General features: G+C 39.8%; 2 protein-coding genes and 1 long non-coding RNA gene across 10 annotated transcripts; 1 reads left to right on the top strand and 2 right to left on the bottom strand.

Annotated features, from left to right (window-relative positions):
- The first annotated feature begins 449 nt into the window (after nucleotides 1-449).
- On the top strand, nucleotides 450-14,809 carry LOC135171029 (sphingomyelin phosphodiesterase-like). Of its 8 annotated transcripts, none has more exons than XR_010300474.1 (10): nucleotides 451-721; nucleotides 8,928-9,031; nucleotides 9,201-9,412; nucleotides 9,645-9,929; nucleotides 10,704-11,096; nucleotides 11,180-11,715; nucleotides 11,956-12,333; nucleotides 12,610-13,933; nucleotides 14,037-14,086; nucleotides 14,154-14,809. XR_010300474.1 is itself a non-coding variant. In XM_064137311.1 (10 exons), exons 2-9 carry the CDS (start codon nucleotides 8,956-8,958, stop codon nucleotides 14,065-14,067), a joined length of 2,097 nt encoding a protein of 698 aa, XP_063993381.1. In that variant the 5' UTR covers nucleotides 451-721; nucleotides 8,928-8,955; the 3' UTR covers nucleotides 14,068-14,086; nucleotides 14,154-14,809. The 8 variants fall into 8 exon arrangements, 5 of the variants coding, with proteins under 5 accessions (XP_063993379.1, XP_063993381.1, XP_063993380.1 ...); XM_064137311.1 differs by having other exon boundaries at nucleotides 12,610-12,795; XR_010300473.1 differs by having other exon boundaries at nucleotides 14,037-14,809.
- On the bottom strand, nucleotides 9,911-10,759 carry LOC135171033 (uncharacterized). Its single transcript, XR_010300475.1, has 3 exons — nucleotides 10,629-10,759; nucleotides 10,148-10,231; nucleotides 9,911-10,029 (listed from the first exon to the last, which is right to left on the bottom strand). It is a non-coding gene; the product is annotated as an uncharacterized LOC135171033 (long non-coding RNA).
- A 79-nt stretch (nucleotides 14,810-14,888) lies between the features above and the next one.
- Nucleotides 14,889-16,845, bottom strand: LOC135171030 (threonylcarbamoyladenosine tRNA methylthiotransferase). The gene is made up of 2 exons (XM_064137313.1): nucleotides 16,319-16,845; nucleotides 14,889-16,149 (listed from the first exon to the last, which is right to left on the bottom strand). Exons 1-2 carry the CDS (start codon nucleotides 16,723-16,725, stop codon nucleotides 14,934-14,936), a joined length of 1,623 nt encoding a protein of 540 aa, XP_063993383.1. The 5' UTR covers nucleotides 16,726-16,845; the 3' UTR covers nucleotides 14,889-14,933.
- Between the last annotated feature and the right edge of the window lie 89 nt (nucleotides 16,846-16,934).

Raw genomic sequence — 16,934 nt, 5'->3', positions numbered from 1 at the left:
TGGAGAAAACTACTTATCAATACCCTCCAGGTATCGGGCCTTCACGACACCTCTGACGAAAATACCGAAATACCTTCCAGAGGGTAACACTACCCAGCGCCAAATTTGAAATATGTCGTTTGTCAATCAATTTATTTACTCAACTTGCAATTAGTTTTTCTTCATTACTCACTCATTCGACTGCCACATGACATTTGGTGAACAGCAATTAAAATGTACGTGTCATCAACACCAAAAAAAAATTATTTCATCCGCAATTAGAAGATTCAATTCACCGCGTTACCTCGCCCGGAGGATGAAATTCATCTCCGATGATTTTGACATTCCTCAGTCGTCGATGGGTAATCGATTGAAGGGGAGGTTCGGTTAGTGTGGGTGAGTGGAACCGTCTAACGACTAATGCCCCATCGTATCCCAGAAAACTCGCGACAAGTCGCGCGGGCGTTTCGTTTTGTTCAGTTCGCTTCGAGCCTTCAGTGCGGCAAGCTCGTCCGGGCGGTGGTGTACTCACTCCTCCAAGTGAAATAAATATATAATATTACCCAAAAAATCAGGAATTGTTAATCTGTGTTCATGATTAATTGCCCATCGAGCCCATAAGTGTTTCAATCCATTTAATCGACGAATAAATTTACGTGAAAAAGTTCAAGTTCATGCGGAGGTGCCACTGTCAACCGGAGAGATATATTTTCTATGCAGGTGATTACAAAGGAATTGTATTGTAAGTGCGCAACCTACTATTCAATGAAATAATTGATAATTAAGTTGAAAATTTAATTAAACTATTTGTTCAATTTATTTCTTTATTTTATCATTTATTTTGCGTAATAGTTGGCAAATTACTGAAGCGACGAGTGGTTTTGTAGAGAATCATCTCAGTAGCCTAATTAATTAATTAATTGATTAGTTAGTTAGGCCAGATAACTGCGATTTTTATTTTTTTAAAGTCTCTTAATTTATTTTGTATATTTTGGAGCTTTAAAAGTTGACTTTGCGGACTTTTAGGTCAAAATTAATCTAAAATTCATTAATCTGTTAAATTTAAAACACCAAAATCGCGAATTTCTGAACGACCTTGAAGATCACCTTCGTGCAGGTTCTTCAAATAATTACAATTGTCAGGAAGCACTAATTACCCTTCTGTTTACATCCCTTTCCTCGTTCCCTCCGTCATTATCGAGTCAATCTTTTATTCTATTTTTTACTATTTTTTGCGTCACTTCGCTTTGTTGCACGACATAAGATTATTATCTTCAACTGTCGAGGCAGTTCCCCCAGGATCAATTTCGGTTACGAAACTGACGAGACATTAAAACTCAAAAAACTCAAACCACTGCATTGCTGATCATCCAAGTAATTATTAATTGAAGGGATCATCCAATCGAAGGGACCATCCAATTAATTAAAATTAAAATTAATTGGATGATCCCTTCATCATTAACAATTCTCCCCAGAGTGAAAAATACAGCGAAAATTACCCTCACTAGATTATGCAGGTGTATTTGTTGTTATTTGTATCAGTGAAGGCGGCGAAAAATTCAAAATAAAACGAATTCAAATTTTTGGAGGAAGGGAATGTGAGAAATTCCATCGGAAAAATTCCTTCGGTCGATTAAAATCCGTCGCTCGTCCTCGGAATATCGAAAGGGACAAACGAGGCCGGGGATAAAGGACAGCTATGTCATTAGGTATCTGTATCAGTTGCAACGGGGAATCACAACTACGGAATTGTGACGTCACGGGGAGAGAGAGCCGAGGTACGAGATTTTAAGTAGGTTAGGTAGCTGGTGCGTCGGCCAACCGAAGACACCGGGCCATCGGGCACGAGACACGCGATCCACTCAGGCCTTTCCATCCACGGCAATTAAATTTTAATGCGAGGATATTATACCCCCACTCCCACTCACATTTACCTAATGATTATTGTTTAAAATAGTTAATTAAACAAATTGGTGGTGGCTTCGTTGGAAAATTTTAATTGCGCGAGCGGTCGCTCAGTTTTGGGGACTTTTCCGGGTTTTAGTTGATCAGTTTTTAGTATTTTTTATTCTTTGATAATTAATGAGATGTTAATTATGTTTAAAGCCCCCCTCCATCCCCAGTGTCACTATAACTATGTAAATACAGCCCCCGTTAAGGGGTTCGCACCCCCAAATTTCGATTTCCAAATAAAATAACTGAATTAATGAATTTAAATCATAGAAATATTTTTGTTTAATATTTTGTTTGAAAAAAATGTTTTGTAATTTATTTTTGTTGTTATAAACTCATAATTGCAGACAAAAAACACATTGTTTATTAATTTTTTCGTCTTCGTCTTGTCAACTCTGTTGAAAAATTTAATTGAAGTTCGAAACGTCAAACTATAATTTTTTTCCTGAATTTTAACCGACGATTTATCGAACAGCAATCGATTCTCGATGAATCAAATGATTGAAGATTAATTAGTCATAAAATTACGCAACAAAAACGACAAAATTAATTACCACAATTATATGAAATGTAATTAGGAGGGTTTTTTTTTGAGAAATTCCGCGTTGTTATGAAGTCGTTCGAAGATAAAATAAATTCTCCACGTCCATTGTCATTTATCAAGATCATATTTGACACATGTCTGGTGGTCATCGCGCGTCTTTGTTCTCCGTACCGGAACCATCGGCTCCACGGGCTTCCTCGTGTGCCCGTAGAGAAAGTCGACGTGTTGACCAGGACACATAGGAAGCCAATTTATTTCTTGTCCATGCCTATCCCCAACTGTTAATGGTCCACATGGATAAACTGCCCCGTGAAAGTACAAACAATCTCGATCGATTATTATTTATTTATCAGAGTCAATGGCATCGATTATCGCGCGGTGAATGACTAAAAATCGCGGGGGAAATAATTCATGAAAATTCGGGGAAATTTAATTAAAATTCGATTTCACTATTAATTATAGTGTACAACAAAAAATACAACAAATATCACTGGTGCATCACCCGGGAAAATTATGTCTCGAAACGTAATCGACGATCGATATGAAATTCGATAGAAAAAAGCGAGAAAAAAATTCACACGAGAGAGCACCAGAATTTATCTCGAGTTTGTGGTACAAAAATTTTTAAATGTGAATTCATAAAATAATTTATGAAGATTCTTTCATTCGCGGGCTTTCGGAATTTTTGTGGAGGAGTGAAGATGTCGATCGAGATCTCGAAAACCTGTATCGCGTGGTGGGGTCAATGATCGCGTTCCCTTGAATTTAAAGCAGAAGTTTTTTTATTGAATGGAACGGCCGATAGCGGTAATTTATTCCTCATCCTCGGGATAATATCCTCCAGATATCTTCAGGAGGATCGTCGACAGATCTTCTGAAGATCTTCCTTCAGATCCTGGAAACGATTCCTTGGTAGATCTTCAGGGAATAATTTTTATTCGCAGATCTGTTCGAAGGAGAATTTTGAAATTATTTTCGAGGGTAAAATTCAGGGCATCAGAGGAGGTTCAAATGTTTTTTTGAAAGTCTTTCAAAAAATTCAATTGACTTCTCGAAAACTCTCGACGACGTTCCAGTAAAATTCTCTAGAGGTGGAAGCTGCTGGATATCGTCTTGAGTGAAAGCTGCACCGATCGCCGATGGCTGCACCGGTTGTTATATCTCGTCGCAAGGTTGGGGGCAGCTCGTTAAAAAAACCACCCACATAAATACCTGGGTAACCAGTTGGTTACGATTGAATGAATGCCACGAATCGCGTGGATTGATTTCGCTGGGAAATGTCCGGGAAAATTCCGGAAAGGATTTTCCGACACTCGGGAATTTCATCAACTGATTCTACTGCCGTCACTGCGCCAGTTTTCGGGGAATATCTCGGAATTGAAGGGAAATATCGAAATTTTTGTAAGAACCTTTCTTGTAGACTGGGAAATTTCCTACAAAAAAGTCTTATGACATTTTTCCCTGTCTCTATTAGCCTCGGAGATATTGGGCAACGGATTTTTCCACAATTTTCGCGAGCAGAACGATTCGTTAAGGAACTTTTTAATTTTATTAACGAGGTTTTTATTATTCTGTCAATTATTGGCGCACCATGAATTGCTCTGGGAGATGTTTTACCTCCAAGTGCTGAAGAAAAATGGAGCGATGAAAGACACGCGATTTCTGATAACAACAGGGGAAAACTAATCAATTATTGATACAGGCGTTTGCATACTAATGATGAAAAATTTCGCTTTCACTGACACCAGTTGTTGAGTCCAGTCGACATGCGCTTGTGAATGAAGATAAAAAATCTTTTTTCAACTTTACTTTCTTCGAAAAAATCGTGAGTGATGTAATAACTATTGAGTGCAAACCTCCCAAGTTCGAATAAATTCTAATAACTCGGTCCATCATAATTATTATTCCCTTCCTGACACAGGAAAAATCGAGGGAAAAATCCTCGTGTGAAGATCATCAATAAATAATCACGACTGAGATGACATCCCCCTGGTGACTGGTCATATCCGCACCCGGATCCCGTAGAAAAATATTTCTGTCCAAGACCTTCGCGAATTCTCCAGAAATTCTTTCGAATAATTTCCGAAGGCGCTATTTGTCATTAAAAAAAAAAAAATCCCAAGAGAATTCGAATTTTTCTATTACGTTAGAGAAAAATGACACGAAAGTCACCGAATTTCCCCGAAAACCGACCGTAATTTATTTGTAATAAATCCATAAATTTCAAGTTCATTTGGCTATTTTCGTGTAGCTGAGACTTCGCTCCAGGATTATCAGACTATATGACTAATTTTTATTGCATTTTTTTCCCTCTGCCCACTACAATTTATTATATCATTTCTATTATTGCTCCAGTACCTGCACTCAGTACTAATAACAATAAAAAAACTGTACTCACCGCTTGGAACGGCATTCAATGACGGATTCAGACACTTCCAATGATAACCGTTATTACGTTGGTCACATAATGGGCCTCACCGGTGACCATTGTAATTGTATTTTCCACGCTAAACGTTCAACTATTTTATTTACAAATTACTGTGATATTTCCGCTGCTCTTCAGCCTCTGATTGTCATCGAGGCCTTCAAATAATGAAGAGACTCGTCTCCTCATTCCGTCAATTTCACCTCCACTCGCGCAGAAAAATTATTTCCCCTCAAAGATGTTCCAGAATTCTCCAGAAAAATCATCAGAAGATCTTCTGATCTTCCACAGAATCCTTCGAGTCCACCGGGACGATCTTCCGAAGATCTGCGACCATAATTTTTCACGAAAGACCGAGAGGGGACCAGACCAAACGGTGCGGTAATTTTTATCGAATTTTTCTCTCCGAACGAAAAGAGGATTTTCGGTCGTATTTCCCTCTCCGGTTCATAATTCCGGAAGTTCTATGACTCGGACAATTCTCTCCGTCATATTACCTAAATCAGAAACGTCAATCCTTCAATTATTTGCTCCAAACACATCAAATCGCTCATTGGGTTCAGCTCAAAGTGGATAAACGCAACGTCAATTTGTCACTAAAGCAAAGAAGGGGAGGGGAGGGGTAAATGCGTGACAAATAACAAGACCATAATCGAGAAAATATGACTCGGTCTTGTCAATACCAATGTCAATGTTCTTTGTTTACGCGAATGCATACTTGGGAAATTAGTTCATATGAAAATATCGACATGACGTCTGTTCTCCAGCATCGGCTCGCACTTGATTGTTAGTTCGGAATTTTCATCGGTTGAATTTTTACCTGGGATCCTGGTTGGTTAGATGTTAACCCATCTCCATTGCAGAAGGAGTCACTACCACCCTGGTACCTGGTGAATTTTTTTTTCTCATTTTTTTTTCTAATTACGATCTGAACTCGACGGTCCCAATAAAAATAATCGCAACCTTTTAACGGATTAATATTCTGCAAAATGCAGCATAAATAAACAATATCAGTGTCCTCAACCCACCCACAAAATCTACATAATAAATCATCCCCTAATAAATTATCCCTGAAATAAAAAAAAAATTATTGAATTGCGCCTAAAAATAATGAAATGGGCCTAAATAAAAAATGCCCTAATAAGCTCTCCCCATAATGACTTTTCATAATGAATTGTGCTGTAATACTACAGCACCATAATCAGTAAACGCAATGCCACCAAATTTATTTTGCCAAAATTCTAATGCCTCAAAAATAGAAAAGAGAGAACAGAAATTTTGGTTTGTTGAGGCGGACTTTTACCGCCTCATCTTTTCAATCAACTTCCGAGCGGGAATCAATCCTGACCTATTCAGCGTGAAGACAATAATCGACGATTTTTGCCACGTCGGTGATCCCATACAGCACGAGAAAAAAAAAACAAGTGTCTTCGGTCGGTTTGGCTCGGTGGGTCAAATAACGGTCCAACACGCTCAGTGTTATTCAACTTAGTCATATCTCTGTCTCTTTCGGAGCATCAGGAAAATAATTGCAGGGGACATAACAGAATCGTAAGGAGACAGGAGAGAAAAAAACGGTTATGATTATTCTCATTTGACCCAGTTTGCTGCCGACTAATTGCAATTTAGTTATTTATTTTTAACTGAATAATTAATTTTTGTTTTTAATATTCATTCAAAAGAATTGGTCCCGTCAATTCAGGCTGACACGTGCGATTAAATTTAAAGACTAATTTTCGCAGTAATTTCGCATTTTTTTTTTCAAAAAAAAATTGAAAGAAAATCGATTTGTCATAAAAACATTGAAAAAATTCCATAAAAAAAATTTGCAATCTCCCAAAAACTCAAATTTAATCATTTTTCCAACGAAAGGAAAATGTCTCTTCATCAAGAGCTCAAAAATAATTTTTTCATTCAAAAATCATATTTTTTGCGTTTGTATTTCCCGTGGAACAATTAGCTGACTCCAAATGACCCAGAAAAATCATAATAATTCTCCATCAACACTCCACATGACCCACATATCCCCTCCCCCCCCCCCCCCCCCCGTTGCGGCCAAATGAAAACGAAATAAAAAAAAATGTAAGAGTTGGAATGACTCAATCAAACATGAAATTACGTTTTCGGTGAAAATGTATTCGAGATCACCGGGTGACCCACTGGTGATAGGTTCGCTCAACTTTCCATGATGTTTTCTTCGAAAAGAACTAACGGAAGTTCCCTGAATCACGTCACTCCTCATTTTTTTTTTCTCGGTTGAATTTATTCTCTTTCACTCAAAAACGAGGGGAAAAAAATTCTTTCCACCGAGTCCTGTCACGTTTCGAGAAAGTTACCATTGAAGTTTCATTGGAAAAATGCCTTTCCATTGGACATTAATCCAGGAATTTCCCCCATCGAGACAGATTAATGATGATCATTGAACCTCGATTATTAGGGCTACGATGATTATTCAAATTTTCCCCTCAGTATTTTTCAAATCTTCTGATAAAAACAGAAATTAGAAACTGCGAGGGATTCCACATGACTTATGGGGGCCTTGTAATTTCTACATAAGTATATACATAAGACGTTAGTCAAACAGGTTTCGTGTGTTCCTGTAATTAACAGTAAATAAAGGACTCGACATTTTTCAAGCTTTTTCGCTGGATTTAATGCGGATATTTATAGAACTTGTTCCACTTAACGAAAGATATGCGAAGGATCAGGACAATGTCCCAGTTTTTTATTATTATTTAAACTGTTGAAATCTGTATCCAATCTATTTACAAAGATAAATATTGATTATCAAAATTCAGTAATTTTTTTTTCTATTTTCTTCAATTTTTATTGGACTGTCGACTCAACACAAAATTTTTAACTTACGTTCCTTTAAACATTGACGAATTATTTCTATATACTTGCAGTCTATTCCATTTGCAAATTTGTTTACTGTATAAAGAGGAGTGCAGGGAGCAACAATTTTTTTTATTTTTGTATTTGGAAATTTGGGCAGTATCACAGGATCTGATCTAAATCATGAAATTCTGCTCCACATGAGCAGACCAGATCATATTTAATTCCAACCCTTGATGATGCTCCTAGATGGTAATGGTTTCCTCTAATACGATTGACACTGACAATAGATTCTCTGGGTAAATTACATTGACTGCACCAAACGTCCCAATTACTCTCAATTAAGGTAATTTTTCTACATTTCTGCGCGACATATTTCATGACGCAGTTGAATAATTCTTCGATATATTTTTTCTCACGCGTTAAATGTTACAACAGCTCTACAATTTCCAGATTTTATTTCTTGTTCAAGGAAAATTTCAGAATTTTTTCCACTAATGGAAATATTTTTTTTCACGTTTGAAGTGCAGTTAAATATTATTTAAACATTTTTTATTTTAAAAAAAGTGTCGACAACGTTGGGGTAAAAGTGAAATATTCATTACTACTCGATCCCTGACGTTCTCTAAACATCATTTGAAGCCCTCGAGGGTGACAGCAATCAGGTCAGTGACAATAACTGGGGCATTGGCATTAATTAGATGCGAGACGTCTTCACTTGACGGAGAATCGGAAATCAAGTGTTTGGGAATAGATAAACGAGTAACGGGATTTTTCGAGGTCGATGTACCGCCCAAAATGTCAAATTGCCCAATGGCTAACGGATTCTGAAGTTTTGCCCAGTGGTCAGTGCTCGCGGGTGCTGAAGGCCATGTGAGCAATTTGTTAATCACACCGCAGATGTAAAAAATAATATTTTATAAATAATACTGGGCAACTCTCGTGAGACCGACATTGAAGTCGATTTAGAAGGGAAACGACTGGACAATTGCTTTCGTCATCGCATAGTGCACTTGTTTATGTTAACAAATTAAATCATGACATTATAATAAATAATGTTGCTACACAGGAAAGTCCGGATCTGACATGTAAACAATTTTTCGTAAAATCCCAGATCATTAAAAGTCCCACTTTTGGTTATTGGCAGCGACTAAAAATCAATAAAATTTGTCTTTTTCTTTTTTATTCCAGAAAATTACTGTAGCGTCCAAAGAATATTATGATAAATCAAAGATGGAGTCTGAGAACGGGTCTCTTCCTCCTCTGTCTAGCCATAATTTCACACAACACTTTAGGTAAGTCCTGGATTAAAATTCATTCCAAAATTACAGAAAAAAATTAATTAACCGTGACGAACTGAACTACTTTCAATATGAGTTCCTGGAAGCATTCTGTAGCTTTAAAAATGCCCGGTAACTGGGCCCTAGTGTAAGGCCCCTATTGTTTCATACATGTGTGACACAGGAGCCGTTTTAAGGGACGATAATGATCGAGCCAAGCGAGAAGCTGAAGTAAGAAAAACGAATTGGACTGAATTAGCGGACAAATGGCTGAAGGCAAAGGGCAGGATCGAGGATAAATTTGTGACTGTGGTACCAGACAACGGGGAAGTCAGAAATCTTCCACCGACTCCAGAGACCATCGTCGACGGAATCAGCCTGGAGGACATGCGCCGGGTAATAATTAATGAATTAATTAACTCATTGAACTGCAATTATTATCGTAGCATTGGGTAATCCGACATTCCCGAGAAATTAATTATTATTCGGTAGTTTTTATCGAACCTCCCCCAACTGTCAATTTCAAAAAATTGTGGCACTTGACGAGCTGATCTCCAGCGCTCCAGTTCAATAAATTTCCCAAAAATTGAAATACATGTTTATGATTTTTTTGGGCCTTATCTATCAGACGAATTATTCGAGGATGCTCTGGGGTATGGAAAATGCTCAGCAGCTCTCCCTGTTCGACAAGGCCCTGAAACTCCTGGACCTGCGACAAGTTATGTTCGAAGTGGAGACCTCGGTGATGTCCAAGGTGTCCTGCTCAGCTTGCATAGCCGGAGCTGGACTCCTCCAGCACTACATTAAATCTGGAAAAACAGATAAAGAAATCATGAGCAGCATCTACCAGTTCTGCGTTTCCCTCAATATTCAGAGTCCCAGGGTGTGCCAGGGGGTGACTCTGCTCTTCGGGGTGAGTTAAAAACAAAAAAATACTTAATATCATGGATAAGACTGGACCCTCAGCCTCGAGCATTGAGGATCATCGGACCTCAGACTCCCTCGATTCTGGACTACAAATGAAAAAAATTGTTCAGTTTTTCGTTCCTCAAATTTTAATAGAAATAATCGAACGTTCCCCGGGGTCGTGGGGTGATTTACAAACTCCGAGGGGACATGCAAAGTACTGACCATAATTCAGGGTCACGGGGAAATGCCCAGGACTTTCCCCGTCTCGGGGAGACTCACTCGTGTCCGATTGATCCAGGAATAATTCTAAAAAAATCATTACGTGAAAAAATCAATTGGAATAAATGGGAAGAAGAGGCTAACGAGACGCCGTAAAAATGAGTGCAATGAGACTTTCTACTTGTAAATTGTAGCCAACTTGATTTCACCAATCACGTGGGGTTGCACTGTATATTCCTCCTCCGATGACAGAGGGAATATGACTATTAGCCTTCCTCGACACGATTTTACGACTTTCCGAATGGTCTGAGGACTTATTTATTGCTGAAACGGTTTGCGAAATTCTCAATCAGAATTTTCCTGCGGCCATTCAAAGTATTTTTTAGAGGATTCGTCAATCCACATGTCTTCCAGCAAAATTAATTACTAGCAGATCAGGCCCATAAATACCCACCGAATCCAAAAGAATTAAATCCTGACTTACCTCCTTTTACCCCTTCGTTCGTGAACCCATTTTTCCAGAAAAAAATTGAACGACTCGTTATTTTGTTGCCCTCAGGGGGAAGTTATTTACGTCCTGAAGCAAGTGAACATGGATGCCAGTCAGATCTGCAGTTTCGTCATCGGTGATGCATGCGATGACAAATACAACCCCCAACACGAGTGGGAAATAGCTTTTCCACCGGTTAAAAAACCTCCTGTGATTCCCCCAGCTCCACCGAAGGAGGGATCGCGGACATTCAAAGTCCTCCACATATCAGATACCCATTACGACCCCTATTATCACGAGGGTACCAACGCTGTATGCAATGAACCCCTGTGCTGTCGGCTGACTAATGGTCCTCCCACCACTGCTGCTAACGGCGCCGGGAAATGGGGCGACTACAGGAAGTGCGACACACCAAAGAGGACAGTCGATCATATGCTCAAGCACATCAACAGCACGCACCCTGTAGGTGTCCACAAAAATAAATATATTATTATAAAATAATGACCTGGAATAATTAATTAAATCTCGATTAACCCATCCCCCAGGACATCGACTACATCCTCTGGACGGGCGACCTGCCCCCTCACGACGTGTGGAACCAGACTCGTGAAGAGAATCTCAAGATCCTGAAGGACACCGTGACCCAGATGATCGAGACATTCCCTGGTGTACCAATATTCCCTGCCCTGGGAAATCACGAGTCAGCACCAGTGAACAGCTTTCCCCCATCGTTTGTCCCAGAGGAGAACAGCATATCCTGGCTGTACGATGAACTGGACAAGCAGTGGAGACGATGGCTACCCGCTGGTGTCTCTCACACTGTCCGACGCGGTGCCTTCTACTCAGTCCTGGTGAGACCCGGATTCAGGATCCTCTCGGTCAATACCAATTACTGCAATAATAAGAATTGGTGGCTGTTGATTAACAGCACTGATCCAGTTAATGAACTTCAGTGGCTCGTTTACGAACTCCAGGGGGCGGAGATGAACGGGGAAAAGGTTCATATCATAGGGCACATACCACCGGGACACTCGGATTGTCTCAAGGTCTGGTCTAGGAATTATTACAGCATCATCAACAGGTGAGTTTAATTAGAAATGTTTTAATGAACGAGAAAATGACATTTTTGGAGTCATATCGTCGACCTCGGGAGTGAAATAATTAATTTGGTGATTGTCATATATTGAAATCAAATAATTAATTAATGAGCACATAAATTTGTAGGATAAATACATTAAAAAATTCTTATGTAACATAAAAAATTCTTATGTTGAATAGAAATAATGCAGAAATATTTTTTAATAAATAACACTCCCTCCAGGTATGAGTCAACAATAACAGCGCAATTCTTCGGTCACACCCACTACGACGAATTTGAATTGTTCTACGATACCTCGGACCTCGGTCGGGCTGTCAGCATAGCCTACATCGGGCCCTCGGTGTCGCCCTACTACGATCTCAATCCAGGATACAGAATATATTACGTCGATGGGGATGACAAGGCCACCACGAGAATGGTCGTTGATCATGAATCCTGGGTTATGAATCTCAAAGAAGCTAATCTCTACAATTTTCCAATTTGGTATAAATTATACAGTGCACGACAGGCGTATCAGATGTCCTCACTTCTGCCGAGGGATTGGGACTCCCTCATTGATAAGATGACTCACGAAGCCTCCAATTTTGATCTTTATTACAAGTGAGTTAGTTTAATAAATAAATTTATTGAAAATTGGAGGATCTCATGTCTTATCTTTATTTCTCAATTCGTTCATTCTCTCACATACTAAATAATATAATCATATTAATTTGACTAATTACATAGTTAAATTTGACAGAAATTACGAATATAAATTATTCATCAATTTTTCTGGTAATTCGCTGCGAAAAAATTGTTTGGGAATATTTTGTAACGACTTATGCTTAACAATGGCAGGAAGTTTTATTTTTTATGTCTTTGCAAATTTTATTACAGACATTATTACAAAAATTCTCCGGTACGACCGCCTTGCAATGACGAGTGTCGCAAGCGATTGCTCTGTGATCTTCGAAGTGGTCGCAGTCACGACAGGAAAGCCCTCTGCCAAAGCCTGGAGTCCCGAATTGACGGCGAGACACGAACTGGGTGGAGAGAATGGATCTACAATGGTCTAGCATTATCGTACGTACATGATTGGTGGATGGAACGATATTATAACGGGGATACTGGCACGAATAACATCGCATATCATCCAGAGACCAGTAGATAATTCGTAGAGCATGAGATACTAAAATATTCCCTAATTTCATAATTAATTAATCCAAAGACTTTCGGGGAGAAGCCGAAGGAAATTCACTAAAATACTTCCCCAGTTTTGCTGTCACCTCTCCTTCATTTCACTTTTCAGCTAATTTAGTCTAATATATTTTGCATTATTTAATTCACTGAGACTGAAGGCACCAACGATTGTGATAAGGGCCAATGATTGAAGGCAAGTGCTATTTAGAGATAATTTTGCAACCGCTCTAATTAAGTGGATGATGGACCTTCGGGGAGGGAGACAAAATGAAATATGAAGAAGAACGTCGACCTAAGGGAATTAAAAAAACCTTTGTGGCTTTTCGTTGAGGGTCTGAGGGTCAAAGATCGCGCATTCGACGCATTTTTTAAGTCGTTTGACCTTTGTAACCCTTCAATCCCCAATCTTCAACATCCTCGAGGGTCTTCCAGCCCTCAAGACCGCGTGACCCTTGACTCCAGGAGTTCTGAAGGGGTATTTGACCCTCAGAACTCTTTGACTCACAAACAAAAATAATCTGGAGGGCTGAACCCGTCAGTTTCCTCAGTTAATTTTTTTTCAATTTGGTGGTATCATTTTTCATGTTGTCTTGTCTTGTTCGCCCTTGAAAAGGGTTTTGGGTGTGGAGAATGCAATAGATGAGTTTTTTTTAACATAAATTTATCTTACTAATAAGTATTTTTAAAGGGAAATCTATCTGACATTTCCAACTGTCTTTATTTTCATTTCGTTTAATTATTGTTTCAGGAAATTTTTTTCTAAAAAAAATTGATGATCAGCTAATACCTAAAGTACTTGTAGCACCTTCAGTCATCCTATCAGCTTTAATAGTTAACTGTGTGTATTTTAACAATAACAACTTCGTGACGTCTAAGACTCTAATTGTTCTACGACGCTCGATAAGAATCGAGGAAAATTGTACAAAAAACGGGTGAATTTACTGAATAAAATGTGGTTGGAATTGAGGGAGCTTTTGCGAAATCGCTGTATATAATCGGCGCTTCAGTTTACTCCAGAAACGTGAGACAATGGGATTTACAAATCTATTTCTCCTCGATTTGTTGTAAAATATTTTTTATGTGAAGCTCCCAGATTTGCAAATCCTATTAATTTTTTTGTACAGCCTTAACCGGTGGTGGAAACTACAATGGTGATAGGTATCTACAGCACTTTGTAAGTAAATTACGATAATGAGTTCCTCAAGATTTTTTTATTAATTATTCTTTCTCTGTATCATTAGGATGTCTGTGGTCATGGCGATACCAAGATTTGCGTACAATTTACCCAAGTACGTCCTAGGATTGGGCTAGAATGGACCGAGTACTGCCAAATGAGAAAAAAAGTTTTTGTGATTTGATTAATTTAAAAAATCGCAGATCCTTGCGATTTTTTTTCGTATTCAATTTATCGAGCGTCGCAGGAAATTCGTGATCTCCTGCTACGTAAACATCGACGATAATCGATGGATAATTTTTATTAAGTTGAGAAATTGCGTCAAAAGAAAATTAATGTCAGAAGAAAAACGAAAAATTCAATGACACGGTAGTATTACAATAATTTTTACAAATTGTTGTCAATTTTTGAATATTCGTGGGAAAATATTATTGATTGAGATCTAACGAAATTGACGACGAGAAATACTTCAACTGGTGCAACTTTCGAGAGGATAAAAATGTGATTGTGATGATCGAAAAAACCGATGGCAAATATTCCCTATTTATTTATTGGATTATTCAAGTGACATTGAAATTTCCCGATCCATCGGTTCTTTCGATGCATTCCAAGGAGGACAACCGGCGATCTGTATATAATAATGTAGATGTTGATTATTTATGTTGAGAATCAATTTTTCATACAACAAGATTTGTTAATAATATACAAACATTTTTTACACGATTCAACTTTTTTCAATCATTTCTTCCCCCACACCCTCCCACCTGATTGATCCAGGAATTCAACAATAAAAAACAATCCATCACTGTAAAAACATTATTTATTATACCCTCAACTACAAGGTCTCTCACACCATCAAAAACCTCCAGATCATCCTCCCAAAAACCGCCGCAATGACCACAAAAATTGGCAGAATCCTCCATATCTCAGGCATCATCTCCCTGGCAGCCAGCCACCTACTCTCACCCTCCTTCCTCCCCACAGCCTCCCCCTCCCCCACAAGTTCCCCCCTGACAGCGAACTTCATAGCCTCGACAATCCTCACCGTCACCATCCTCCCCATGACTCCCTCCCTCATCTCCACCAGCACCTGTTCATAAAACTCGTTGTGTCCCACGAAGAATCTGCCATCATGCGAGCTCTCAGTGACAAGAACCCTCTGCACCTGTCCCACCCTCTCCCCATAAGGTCCATACGACTGGAAGAACTCAGAAAGCCTCTTCGTCCTCGTCTTCACCAGCTGTGTGGGTATCTTCTCCATTTTAGCAGCTGGTGTTCCAGGCCTTGGGAAGAACTGATTAATGAACAAACTGGGGAATTTGTATTTCCTACAGAGGCTCATCGTCTCCTCGAAGTCCTCCTCAGTCTCCGTTGGAAAGCCACAGATAATATCAGTGGCGATTGTAACCCCGGGGACCTTCTCCTGGAGGACATCAACGACTCTCTCAAAGTCTGACCTCGAGTACTCCCTCTTCATGTCACTGAGGACCTGATCACTTCCAGATTGCACTGGTACATGAAGAAATTTGTAGACCCTGGGGTGATTCAGGATCCTGCTGATCTCATCCAGATGCTCCAGGATGTAGGGGGGATTGGTCATACCCACACGCATCATACAACCCTCGGGTATAACTTCTACAATTCTCCAGAGCAACTCGGGGAGGCTCGTCCCGATATCTCGACCGTAGGCCCCTGTATCCTCTGACGTCAGCCAGAGCTCGACGACACCCTCCTCGAAGGCCTGAACAGCTCGCTGGATTATCTCCTCTGGGGGATAACTTCCCAGCTCACCCCGTGCGTGCTTCGTCTTGCAGTAGGTGCACTGGTTCAGACAACCCGTGTTGATAGCGATTATCTCGACTAGGGGATTCCTGCGCACTTTGGGGAGTGACAGGGGAGCTCCACCGATTTTTTTCCCTGAGATCTTCTTCTGGGAGAGAAAACGAACTGTGTTGCCTTTCAGGGTCTCCTCGACTACCTCAACGACTCGGTCAATCTGCTGGACTCCGATCACACTGAGGTTCGAGAGAAAGGACGTCTTCGGGGCGCCCTGGGGGACACATCTGAAAAATCGAGGTTTAATTAATGTAATTAACGTACCATAAACCTAATGAGAACTGCCTAGTAATGACTCAACTGAAGAAATATGACACTGAAGACATAAATAATTCTCTGAAGAGAATAAAATTTGTCTTCTCAATGTATCGAAGCATAAACTTTATTTATAATTACCCAGCAACAACCACATGCTTCCCCATCTTCTTGCCAGCCTCGATCTCATTCCTGAAGTGATCCTCAGCCGGTGCTTTCACAGTGCATGAGTTCAGCAGCCACAGATCCGCCTCTGACTTGTCATTAGTGAGGTTATACCCGTAGGCAGCGAGCTGTCCAGCCATGTACTCGGAGTCAGAGCTGTTGTGAGTGCAGCCCCAGGTCTTCACATAAATGGTCTGAGTCCCTGGAATGACACTGGAGAGAATCTCAGGCTCCAGGTTGTCCTTGTTGACTGCATTTTTACGTTTCACTTTTGAACGAATAGTAACGTTCTTTCTGCTGCTGTAACGCTCCTTGGGAGTGATGTCCTGGGAGGAGATGAGATCCTCGATGTCCTCTATTATTTCCACACAAGAGTTCGACATACTTCAGGTACTGTCCGGGGGGGTGACAATTTTAGAGTTTGTAGGTTAGGTTGTGGGAGGTTAAGGCAACTTCTTCTGGAGAAAATACAGCGGGGAAAAATGTCGGAGGATGGAACCAGAAACGTAAACACGACCACGAGGATGTGATTGGATGGTGCTGCCCCCCAGGCGACCGGTGTTTCAAGTACTTTTGCCGTTGGAGGTAAATT

This window comes from Diachasmimorpha longicaudata, chromosome 18 (genome assembly GCF_034640455.1).
Source record: "Diachasmimorpha longicaudata isolate KC_UGA_2023 chromosome 18, iyDiaLong2, whole genome shotgun sequence".
Taxonomy (NCBI): Eukaryota; Metazoa; Arthropoda; class Insecta; order Hymenoptera; family Braconidae; genus Diachasmimorpha; species Diachasmimorpha longicaudata.
Note: the sequence above shows the minus strand (reverse complement) of the source record. Positions and strands in the feature narration are given on the sequence as shown.

Bases quoted from the DNA above. Each gene is read 5' to 3' on its own strand.
- LOC135171030 (XM_064137313.1), bottom strand. From the start codon at position 16,725: ATGTCGAACTCTTGTGTGGAAATAATAGAGGACATCGAGGATCTCATC. The intron at 16,150-16,318 runs GTAATTATAAAT...TCGATTTTTCAG, and splicing joins AAGCATGTGGTTGTTGCTGG to ATGTGTCCCCCAGGGCGCCC.
- LOC135171029 (XM_064137309.1), top strand. From the start codon at position 8,956: ATGATAAATCAAAGATGGAGTCTGAGAACGGGTCTCTTCCTCCTCTGT. The intron at 9,413-9,644 runs GTAATAATTAAT...CTTATCTATCAG, and splicing joins GCCTGGAGGACATGCGCCGG to ACGAATTATTCGAGGATGCT. The intron at 11,097-11,179 runs GTAGGTGTCCAC...CCCATCCCCCAG, and splicing joins ACATCAACAGCACGCACCCT to GACATCGACTACATCCTCTG.